The sequence below is a fragment of the Mercenaria mercenaria genome, chromosome 16 (assembly GCF_021730395.1).
Source record: "Mercenaria mercenaria strain notata chromosome 16, MADL_Memer_1, whole genome shotgun sequence".
Classification (NCBI taxonomy): domain Eukaryota; kingdom Metazoa; phylum Mollusca; class Bivalvia; order Venerida; family Veneridae; genus Mercenaria; species Mercenaria mercenaria.
The window spans coordinates 24,718,524-24,730,181 of NC_069376.1; the positions used below are offsets into that span (position 1 = coordinate 24,718,524).

Genomic DNA, 11,658 nt, shown 5'->3' on the forward strand with positions numbered 1-11,658 from the left:
ACGTCCGGCCCAAAACTAGATCAGTAGGTCAAATAATAGAAAAACCTTGTGAGCTCTCTAGAGGTCATATTTTTCATGGGATCTGCATGAAAATTGGTCAGAAGGTTCATCTTGATAATATCTAGGTCAGTTTTGAAACTGGGTCTGATGCGATCAAAAACTAGGTCAGTAGGTCAAATAATAGAAAAACCTTTTGACCACTCTAGAGGCCATATTTTTCATGGGATCTGTATGAAAGTCGATCTGAATGTTCATCTTGATGATATCTAGGTCAAGTTTGAAACCGGGTCAACTGTGGTCAAAAACTAGGTCAGTAGGTCTAAACACAGAAAAACCTTTTGACCTCACCAGAGGCCATATTTTTCAATGGATCTTCATGAAAATTGATGAGAATGTTCACCTTGATGATATCTAGGTCAAGTTCGAAACTGGGTCACGTGCGGTCAAAAACTAGATTAGTAGGACTAAAAATAGAAAAACCTTGTGACTTCTCTAAAGGCCATATTTTTCATGAGATCTTCATGAAAATTGGTGAGAATGTTCACCTTGATGATATCTAGGCCAAGTACAAAACTGGATCACATGCCTTTATAAACAAGGTGATTATGTAAAATAATAGGAAAACCTTGTGACCTCTCTAGAGGCCATATTTTTCAATGCATCTTCATAAAAATTGGTCAGAATTTTAGCTTTTCTCATAATTCTTTTGATTGATCTTTATTATGATTTTTTGACCTTCTTGTCCTTAAGTGCAATGATCATATCATTTTGAGCAATGGTACTCAGGTGAGCGATACAGGGCCATCATGGGCCTCTTATTTCATCTTTTGCTCTGATTAAAAGTGCCGAAATATTGCCTTCTTAATGTAATGGTCCACAACGAGCGGTATCTGTCATGATTGCCTGCAGGTGTGAAAACAACTTCGGCACACCTTGTGTCAAACTTATCGACCCTGATTGATTAGTTTCATCATAATTACATGATTATCAGATGAATCTTTAATCTTAAGTTATTGGGAGTGACGTTGACCTCGGTCAAATGTAACATTGTTGATCAGCAGTTCTGAGGCTGAGCTAAATCATACTTACTGCTAGTATAGATATCCCCACTATAGTTGATTAAGATTTTATTTCATATCATTTTGTTCTTTTATTTCCTTTTTCTTCTTTTTTTCTTACTCTTAGCTCATCTTGGCACAAAGTGCTCATGGTGAGGTATTGTGATCACAAATGGACACAAATGGTCCTTATGTCACTCTCTATCAAGATTGTTAAAATTATACCGATTCATCTAAAAGCATGGCCGCTGGAGGGCGTGGTCACTTTTCCCTATTTGTATATAGTGGAAATTTAAAAAATCTTCCTGTGTGAAACTGCTAGACCGATTTTGGAATAATTTTACACAAATGGTTCTTGTGTGACCCTCTTCCAAGATTGTTTAAATCATTTTGATTCATAAAAAACATGGCCGCCAGAGGGTGTGGTCACTTTTGCCTATATGTATATAGTGGACACTATACAAATCTTCCTTTGTGAAATTGCTAGCATGATTTTAAAATGATTTGACACAAATGGTCCTAGTGTGTCCCTGTACCAAGATTGTTCAAATTATGTGTGGCCCTGTACCACAATTGTTGGCTCTTGTCCCCTATTGACTGCCTATAAGACTATGCAGTGGGAGAGACATATGTTTTTCTGCAAAAGTATCTTCTAGTTTAAAAATATTTTCACAGCTTTGTGCATTTGGTGACCATATAATAAATTCCTTCAAATCTTTGGTTAAAACATGGTCAGCAGTGGTCTTGGGCTTGTCTGAACTTTTTGGGTATTCGGAAAAGTTAGAAAATCTTACCGGCTGAAACCACTGGCCTGATTTTAAAATTATTCGATAGCATTGTTCTTTGTTTATTGTTCAATCTAGCTGTGGATTATGATAAGTAAAGGGGCCTCCATGGCCGAGTGGTTAAGGTCGCCGACTTCAAATCACTTGCCCCCTCATCGATGTGGGTTCGAGCCTCACTCGGGGCTTTGAATTATGTGAGGAAGCCATCCAGCTGGCTTACGGAAGGTCGGTGGTTCTACCCAGGTGCCCGCTCGTGATGAAATAATGCACTGAGGGGCACCTGGGGTCTTCCTCCACCATTAAAGCTGGAAAGCCGCCATATGACCTATCATGTGTCGGTGTGTCATGTTAAACCCAACAAAAAATATGATAAGTAACCTTGGGCTGTTATGCAACTCTTGTTAGGTTATACATCTACTTGTAACTGTTATATTTTTTCTTTATAGATATTGAAAATGGTAAATCAAATTCTTTTGATGACAAGGCAGCAAAGAAAAAGAACAAGTACAGATCCATACAAATACAGAATGCAGATAGCTAGGAAATCACTTTAGATTACAGAAGAAACTTTGCACATTAAGGCTATTCCTTTCCAATCCTAATCTTTACAAAAAAAGTAGGCATAAAGGAAATAAGAATACACAGCAGAGACATTTAAAAGTAGTTATCCAAAGTGGTATTTAACAGAAAACAGGGGGAATCTTTTTATAGCTGTTATCTGGGAAGACGCAGCGGAATGGGTACAGTAAGAAAATGATCTCTAGATATACATGCATGTGATCAAAGAGAACATAAAAGCATACAGAAGAGAAACACTTGAAATGTCCTGTTTGTGATTATATTTTTGAATACAGCGATAATATGAAGAGACATATGAGATTTAATACTAGAGAAAAGATCCTTAAAATGCAATGTTTATGACTATGTTTATACTCAGAGCAGTAGTCTGAAAATGCATACTGAAAAGAAACGCTTTTACTGTGATTTTTGCGACTTTGCTTGTAATCACAGTGGTAATATAAGGAAACATAGGAGAATACATACTGGAGATAAATGTTTTAAATGTGGTGTTTGTGACTATGCTTGTGTTGAAGACGGTAGTCTGAAGAAACATATGAGAATACATAGGAAAATACATACGGAAGAGAAACGTTTTAAATGTGATGTGTGTGACTATGCTTGTAAACAGAGTGGTAGTCTGAAAATACATAAGACAATACATACTGGAGAGAAGGCCTTTAAATGTGATGTTTGTGATTTTGCTTGTAGTCGGAACGGTAATCTGAAGACACATAGGAGAATACATACCGGAGATAAATGCTTTAAATGTGGTATTTGTGATTATGCTTGTATTGATGCCAATAGGCTGAAGGTACATATGAGAATACATACTGGAGAGAAACCATATAAATGTGACATTTGTGACAGTGCTTTTAAACAGAGCGGTCATCTGAGTCTACACAGGAGAACACATACTGGAGAGAAACCATTTAAATGTGATATTTGTGACTTTGCTTGTTGTAGCCGCAGTACTCTGAAGAAACATGGGAGAAGAATACATACTGGAGAATCTGTCATTTAGTTAGACATAAGAGACTTACGGATTTGTATGTTATTGTCATATCGGGTTGACTTGTACATACCAGAATTCATCCAGGGAAGAATGCTTTCGTCCAGGGGAGAATACTGCTAAATCTTAATTTAGTAATACATGTACATGTAATAAGTTCTGATATAAAAACACTGTAGCAATTATTTCTTCTTCTTTTTCATGGCCTCCGTCCATCTCTAAGACGATGGGTTGCGCCTGGTAGAGCTTGAACTGGAACAACGTCTTCGATGACTGAAGTGTCCTATTCTGGAGTGACAGTCTCTGCTGCAGTCATCGCAGATGAAGTTGGATTGCTCTGCAGAACTCGATAAAGCTTTCCTTCTCATCTTCCTCAGTCTATGTTTCTCATCTTGCCTCTCCTCTGCCTGTTTTTACACCGGAAGCGACATCTTGTCTCCATGACGATCTGTTCAGCGCACTGTTCTCCCAAGAATTAATCTATCTGTGCTGACTTCAGGTCCCTCTTGCAAACATCGCTGAATCGCAAATACGGTCGGCCTATTGGTCGAGTGCCGTGCTCAAGCTGACCATACTGTAGGTCTTTTGGAAGGCGACCACTGTCCATGCGACGAATGTGACCTAGCCAGCGTAAACGTCTCTGGCTTAGCAAGGCAAAGATGGAGGTGGAATTTGCCTTGCTTAAAACATCTTTGTTTGTGACCTTGTCAGCAATTATTCATACCAGAGAAAAACGATTGTGATTATGCATCAAATCATCTGCCCTAATAATACATATGAGAATACAAACAGAAGAGAAATGCGTTAAATCTCAGCTTATGATTATGCATAATTATTATCATAGTAGTCTGACTGTACATATGAAAATACATGTACATACAGATGAGAAACATTTAAATGTGCATTTTTAGCTCACCTGTCACAAAGTGACAAGGTGAGCTTTTGTGATCGCGCTGCGTCCGTCCGTCTGTGCGTGCGTTCGTTCGTAAACTTCTGCTTGTGACCACTCTAGAGGTCACATTTTTAGACAAGGTGAGCTTTTGTGATCGCGCAGCGTCCGTCGTCTGTGCGTGCATGCGTGCGTAAACTTTTGCTTGTGACCACTAGAGGTCACACTTTTCATGGGATCTTTATGAAAATTGGTCAGAATGTTCATCTTTATGATATCTAGGTCAAGTTCGAAACTGGGTCACATGCGGTCAAAACCTAGGTCAGTAGGTCTAAAAATAGAAAAACCTTGTGACCTCTGTAGAGACTGTATTTTTCATGGGATCTGCATGAAAATTGATTAGAATGTTCATCTTGATGATATCTAGGTCAGGTTTGAAACTGGGTCAACTGCGCTCAAAAACTAGGTCAGTAGGTCAAATAAAAGAAAATCATTGTGACCTCTCTAGAGGTCATATTTTTCATGGGATCTGCATGAAAATTGGTCAGAATGTTCATTTTGATAATATATCTAGGTCAAGTTCAAAACTGGGTCACGTCCGGCCCAAAACTAGGTCAGTAGGTCAAATAATAGAAAAACCTTGTGAGCTCTCTAGAGGTCATATTTTTCATGGGATCCGCATGAAAATTGGTCAGAAGGTTCATCTTGATGATATCTAGGTCAATTTTTAAACTGGGTCTGATGCGGTCAAAAACTAGGTCAGTAGGTCAAATAATAGAAAAACCTTTTGACCACTCTAGAGGCCGAAAGTCGATCTGAATGTTCATCTTGATGATATCTAGGTCAAGTTTGAAACCGGGTCAACTGTGGTCAAAAACTAGGTCAGTAGGTCTAAACACAGAAAAACCTTTTGACCTCACTAGAGGCCATATTTTTCAATGGATCTTCATGAAAATTGGTGAGAATGTTCACCTTGATGATATCTAGGTCAAGTTCGAAACTGGGTCACGTGCGGTCAAAAACTAGATCAGTAGGACTAAAAATAGAAAAACCTTGTGACCTCTCTAAAGGCCATATTTTTCATGAGGTCTTCATGAAAATTGGTGAGAATGTTCACCTTGATGATATCTTGGCCAAGTACAAAACTGGATCACATGCCTTTATAAACAAGGTGATTATGTAAAATAATAGGAAAACCTTGTGACCTCTCTAGAGGCCATATTTTTCAATGCATCTTCATAAAAATTGGTCAGAATTTTAGCTTTTCTCATAGTTCTTTTGATTGATCTTTATTATGATTTTTTGACCTTCTTGTCCTTAAGTGCAATGATCATATCATTTTGAGCAATGGTACTCAGGTGAGCGATACAGGGCCATCATGGGCCTCTTATTTCATCTTTTGCTCTGATTAAAAGTGCCGAAATATTGCCTTCTTAATGTAATGGTCCACAACGAGCGGTATCTGTCATGATTGCCTGCAGGTGTGAAAACAACTTCGGCACACCTTGTGTCAAACTTATCGACCCTGATTGATTAGTTTCATCATAATTACATGATTATCAGATGAATCTTTAATCTTAAGTTATTGGGAGTGACGTTGACCTCGGTCAAATGTAACATTGTTGATCAGCAGTTCTGAGGCTGAGCTAAATCATACTTACTGCTAGTATAGATATCCCCACTATAGTTGATTAAGATTTTATTTCATATCATTTTGTTCTTTTATTTCCTTTTTCTTCTTTTTTTCTTACTCTTAGCTCATCTTAGCATAAAGTGCTCATGGTGAGGTATTGTGATCACAAATGGTCCTTATGTCACTCTCTATCAAGATTGTTAAAATTATACCGATTCATCTAAAAGCATGGCCGCTGGAGGGCGTGGTCACTTTTCCCTATTTGTATATAGTGGAAATTTAAAAAATCTTCCTGTGTGAAACTGCTAGACCGATTTTTGGAATAATTTTACACAAATGGTTCTTGTGTGACCCTCTTCCAAGATTGTTTAAATCATTTTGATTCATAAAAAAACATGGCCGCCAAAGGGTGTGGTCACTTTTGCCTATATGTATATAGTGGACACTATACAAATCTTCCTTTGTGAAATTGCTAGCATGATTTTAAAATGATTTGACACAAATGGTCCTAGTGTGTCCCTGTACCAAGATTGTTCAAATTATGTGTGGCCCTGTACCACGATTGTTGGCTCTTGTCCCCTATTGACTGCCTATAAGACTATGCAGTGGGAGAGACATATGTTTTTCTGCAAAAGTATCTTCTAGTTTAAAAATATTTCCACAGCTTTGTGCATTTGGTAACCATATAATAAATTCCTTCAAATCTTTGGTTAAAACATGGTCAGCAGTGGTCTTGGGCTTGTCTGAACTTTTTGGGTATTCGGAAAAGTTTGAAAATCTTACCGGCTAAAACCACTGGCCTGATTTTAAAATTATTCGATAGCATTGTTCTTTGTTTATTGTTCAATCTAGCTGTGGATTATGATAAGTAAAGGGGCCTCCGTGGCCGAGTGGTTAAGGTCGCCGACTTCAAATCACTTGCCCCTCATCGATGTGGGTTCGAGCCTCACTCGGGGCTTTGAATTATGTGAGGAAGCCATCCAGCTGGCTTACGGAAGGTCGGTGGTTCTACCCAGGTGCCCGCTCGTGATGAAATAATGCACGGAGGGGCACTTGGGGTCTTCCTCCATCATTAAAGCTGGAAAGCCGCCATATGACCTATCATGTGTCGGTGTGTCATGTTAAACCCAACAAAAAATATGATAAGTAACCTTGGGCTGTTATGCAACTCTTGTTAGGTTATACATCTACTTGTAACTGTTATATTTTTTCTTTATAGATATTGAAAATGGTAAATCAAATTCTTTTGATGACAAGGCAGCAAAGAAAAAGAACAAGTACAGATCCATACAAATACAGAATGCAGATAGCTAGGAAATCACTTTAGATTACAGAAGAAACTTTGCACATTAAGGCTATTCCTTTCCAATCCTAATCTTTACAAAAAAAGTAGGCATAAAGGAAATTAGAATACACAGCAGAGACATTTAAAAGTAGTTATCCAAAGTGGCATTTAACAGAAAACATGGGGAATCTTTTTATAGCTGTTATCTGGGAAGACGCAGCGGAATGCGTACAGTAAGAAAATGATCTCTAGATATACATGCATGTGATCAAAGAGAACATAAAAGCATACAGAAGAGAAACACTTGAAATGTCCTGTTTGTGATTATATTTTTGAATACAGCGATATGAAGAGACATATGAGATTTAATACTAGAGAAAAGATCCTTAAAATGTAATGTTTATGACTATGTTTATACTCAGAGCAGTAGTCTGAAAATGCATACTGAAAAGAAACGCTTTTACTGTGATTTTTGCGACTATGCTTGTAATCACAGTGGTAATATAAGGAAACATAGGAGAATACATACTGGAGATAAATATTTTAAATGTGGTGTTTGTGACTATGCTTGTGTTGAAGACGGTAGTCTGAAGAAACATGAGAATACATAGGAAAATGCATACGGAAGAGAAACGTTTTAAATGTGATGTGTGTGACTATGCTTGTAAACAGAGTGGTAGTCTGAAAATACATAAGACAATACATACTGGAGAGAAGGCCTTTAAATGTGATGTTTGTGATTTTGCTTGTAGTCGGAACGGTAATCTGAAGACACACAGGAGAATACATACCGGAGATAAATGCTTTAAATGTGGTGTTTGTGATTATGCTTGTATTGATGCCAATAGGCTGAAGACACATATGAGAATACATACTGGAGAGAAACCATATAAATGTGACATTTGTGACAGTGCTTTTAAACAGAGCGGTCATCTGAGTCAACACAGGAGAACACATACTGGAGAGAAAACATTCAAATGTGATATTTGTGACTTTGCTTGTTGTAGCCGCAGTACTCTGAAGAAACATGGGAGAAGAATACATTCTGGAGAGTCTGTCATTTAGTTAGACATAAGAGACTTATGGATTTGTATGTTATTGTCATATCGGGTTGACTTGTACATACCAGAATTCGTCCAGGGAAGAATGCTTTCGTCCAGGGGAGAATGCTGCTAAATCTAAATTTAGTAATACATGTGTATGTAATAAGTTCTGATATAAAAACACTGTAGCAATTATTTCTTCTTCTTTTTCATGGCCTCCGTCCTTCTCTAAGACGATGGGTTGCGCCTGGTAGAGCTTGAACTGGAACAACGTCTTCGATGACTGAAGTGTCCTATTCTGCAGTGACAGTCTCTGCTGCAGTCATCGCAGATGAAGTTGGATTGCTCTGCAGAACTCGATAAAGCTTTCCTTCTCATCTTCCTCAGTCTATGTTTCTCATCTCTCCTCTCCTCTGCCTGTTTTTACACCGGAAGCGACATCTTATCTCCATGACGATCTGTTAGCGCCCTGTTCTCCCAAGAATTAATCTATCTGTGCTGACTTCAGGTCACTCTTGCAAACATCGCCGAATCTCAAATACGGTAGGCCTACTGGTCGAGTGCCGTGCTCAAGCTGACCATACAGTAGGTCTTTTGGAAGGCGACCACTGTCCATGCTACGAACGTGACCTAGCCAGCCTAAGCGTCTCTGGTTTAGCAAGGCAAAGATGGAGGTGGAATTTGCCTTGCTTAAGGTATTAGATCACTAATAGTAATGTTTACAAAATGGCCTTTGCTTGGTATACTCTGAAAGGTAACCGTGTTTTGCACTATTTTGCAATTTTTAAACAACTTTTACTGTGCCATTTTTTTTTTATAAATTTTGTATAACTTATGGTATCTCCTCAAGCTGAAGTAGAGACAAATTTCAGAGTGATGGCCACTATCCAAAACGTTTGCAGAGAACTCATTTTACAATTAATTTTAATTAAAGAAACATCAAACTACTGGTAAACAATTATAAAACACAAAATAAAAATGTCAATATCATTTTTTCTATGGTGCCTCAAGTAAACGGATTTAATGAGACAGAATTCATACTTCAACATTGAAAAAATAAGGTCGAATCCTGTGTTTCTGTTTTGAATTTTGCTTACTTCATTTAACAATAACCTTAGGGCAGACGTAAAACCTAACTAAATTTCTTCCACAATATTTAATCTAAGAGTGAAAGCAAAATAGAGAACTTCCACCGCATGTAACTCAATATTTTAAAGATGTGTAACTCTACCCCTTCTGTTTAAGTAGTAAATTCACTTTGAACACCAAGAAATCGCTTATAAAATTCATCTTTTTTCATTTTTGTACAAGAAATCAATAATAAGTCTTGAAAGAAGTAAAAACTTACTAGAAAAAAAGGAAAATAAGAGGAAAAAAATTTGGTCCCAGTAGGGCTTGAACCTAAGCCCCCCCCCCCCCCCCCCCCCCCATAAGAATTGCAGTAAAAGTAGGTTTATGGTAGGAATTGAATACTCTTTAAAAAGGAGGTTCTCTATTAGTGATCTAATACCTTAAGACATCTTTGTTTGTGACCTTGTCAGCAATTATACATACCAGAGAAAAACGATTGTGATTATGCATCAAATCATCTGACCTAATAATACATATGAGAATACAAACAGGAGAGAAATGCGTTAAATCTGCGCTTGTGATTACGCATTATTATTATCATAGTAGTCTGACTGTACATATGAAAATACATGTACATACAGATGAGAAACATTTAAATGTGCATTTTTCTGAATACAAATATGGCAACTTTTACGGGAGAGAAAAGCTGCAGATGCAATATTTGTGATTATGCATCAAATCAAAGTTCTCATCTTGAAAGACATAAAGGATTACATACAAGACGGAGAGGCTTTATCAAAGCGATGGTGCGGCCGGTCAGGCCATGGCCGGACCACGTTTTTGGTCGAGTATAATATCGGACATAATCGGCTGTACCATTTTTTCATCTTTTGCTCTGATTAAAAGTGCCGAAATATTGCCTTGTTAATGTAATGATCCACAACGAGCGGTATCTGTCATGATTGCCCATGTCAAACTAAAGTCTTCTTTCATCAAGGGACAGTACCCTGTATTTACCGTTGATAAGAAGAATTAGATATGCGAGTTTCTCCCTTTATCTACCCGTTTGGTAACATAACGTATCTTATCACCTAGCCTGAGATTCAGTCGGTGATATTTTTTGCTTTGTCATAACATACGCGCTATCTTATGTGTGTGAGAAAGTTGCTGTTACTGGCCCGTTTAGTTTCTAACAGTAGAACAGAAACACATGAAAAATCAACCGACTGGAACCCAGGTTACTTTTCACAAATAAACAGTGTTATTATCATCTATAAAAGAAAAAGAAAGACGAAATGGGAGTCCGTATAATTAATGCAAGAATTTTACAGGATAAAATATTTTCATGATCACCTCAAATAATAACCAACCTTATGAAAAGATAGCTATGATGTAATTATGATCATATGAATTGTAATGATAAAAATATCATTTCATCAGTGATATGTGATTGAAATTTTAATTAAAAACGTTTAAATTGTAAAGGTATCCGGATAAGAAAATTTTGATTCATCTAAAGCTTTTAAAACTCGATTTGTAATATTTAGTGTTAAAATAACATTTTGCTTCAAGGCTTTCTTTCGATTTTATTAAATGAAAGTTCATTTTTGAGTACAGGCTAAGAAATGGACTAAGGCAGTCTGGCATTGTGGAAACTTTAACTTGCAGCAATTAAAACACATGTATTTACAATATGTAACAGTACAGAAAGAAATAAAAAAATTAAGACACCGGTCACATAATTTTAAGTACTAAAATTTTAGGTTTATCAGACCACTATATCGCATTTGCATTTGCTTAGTTAATCAAGTATGATATGTTGCGCAACAGAACATCTGGTTGTATTTATCCGTATGGATAGCACACACTGCATGCAGTTGTGTTAACTCGCAATTCTGTGATCAAAAGTATTCAATAATTTCCGAAAAAGTCAACGTTTTAGGATATATTTTTAGGATAGAAATATGATGATTTAATTAAATATCCAGTTCATTTTCTTTCATTTCTTTTCATCATGAAGTTTTTCTTTTTATAGTTGACCTTTATACAGGCGCGGATACCTGCTGTGTTAACATAAGTTTTATCATATTGTCATGCTGACAGCTACTATACTTAATACTTTGCTATTAATCAGAAACACATTCCACCCTTATATATAATTAGCAACACAGCCAACATGCTATATGATATTTTACTTTCAAATCAAAATTACTGTAATATTAAAATCTATTTTAAATAAAAAGATATCAAGTTAAAAGATGTATCATGTCAAGCCACTGTTCACATTTAAACTTGTTTTGAGAACTATTTGTTCGACTGTATGA

At 36.9% G+C, this 11,658-nt stretch overlaps 2 protein-coding genes across 2 annotated transcripts in view; both read left to right on the forward strand.

The window, feature by feature from the left end:
• Positions 1 to 3,699, forward strand: part of LOC123540220 (zinc finger protein 468-like) — a 28,590-nt gene extending 24,891 nt beyond the window's left edge. The window contains exon 2 of the mRNA XM_045325054.2: positions 2,290 to 3,699. Coding sequence (XP_045180989.2) covers positions 2,796 to 3,425 — 630 coding nt within the window. The 5' untranslated portion in view covers positions 2,290 to 2,795 and the 3' untranslated portion in view covers positions 3,426 to 3,699. The remainder of the gene's footprint in view (positions 1 to 2,289) is intronic.
• A 2,913-nt stretch (positions 3,700 to 6,612) lies between these two features.
• LOC128549537 (zinc finger protein 468-like) lies at positions 6,613 to 8,452 on the forward strand. The gene has a single exon (XM_053526407.1). The coding sequence runs from the start codon at positions 7,818 to 7,820 to the stop codon at positions 8,283 to 8,285; it is 468 nt and encodes a 155-aa protein (XP_053382382.1). The 5' UTR covers positions 6,613 to 7,817; the 3' UTR covers positions 8,286 to 8,452.
• Positions 8,453 to 11,658: the final 3,206 nt, after the last annotated feature.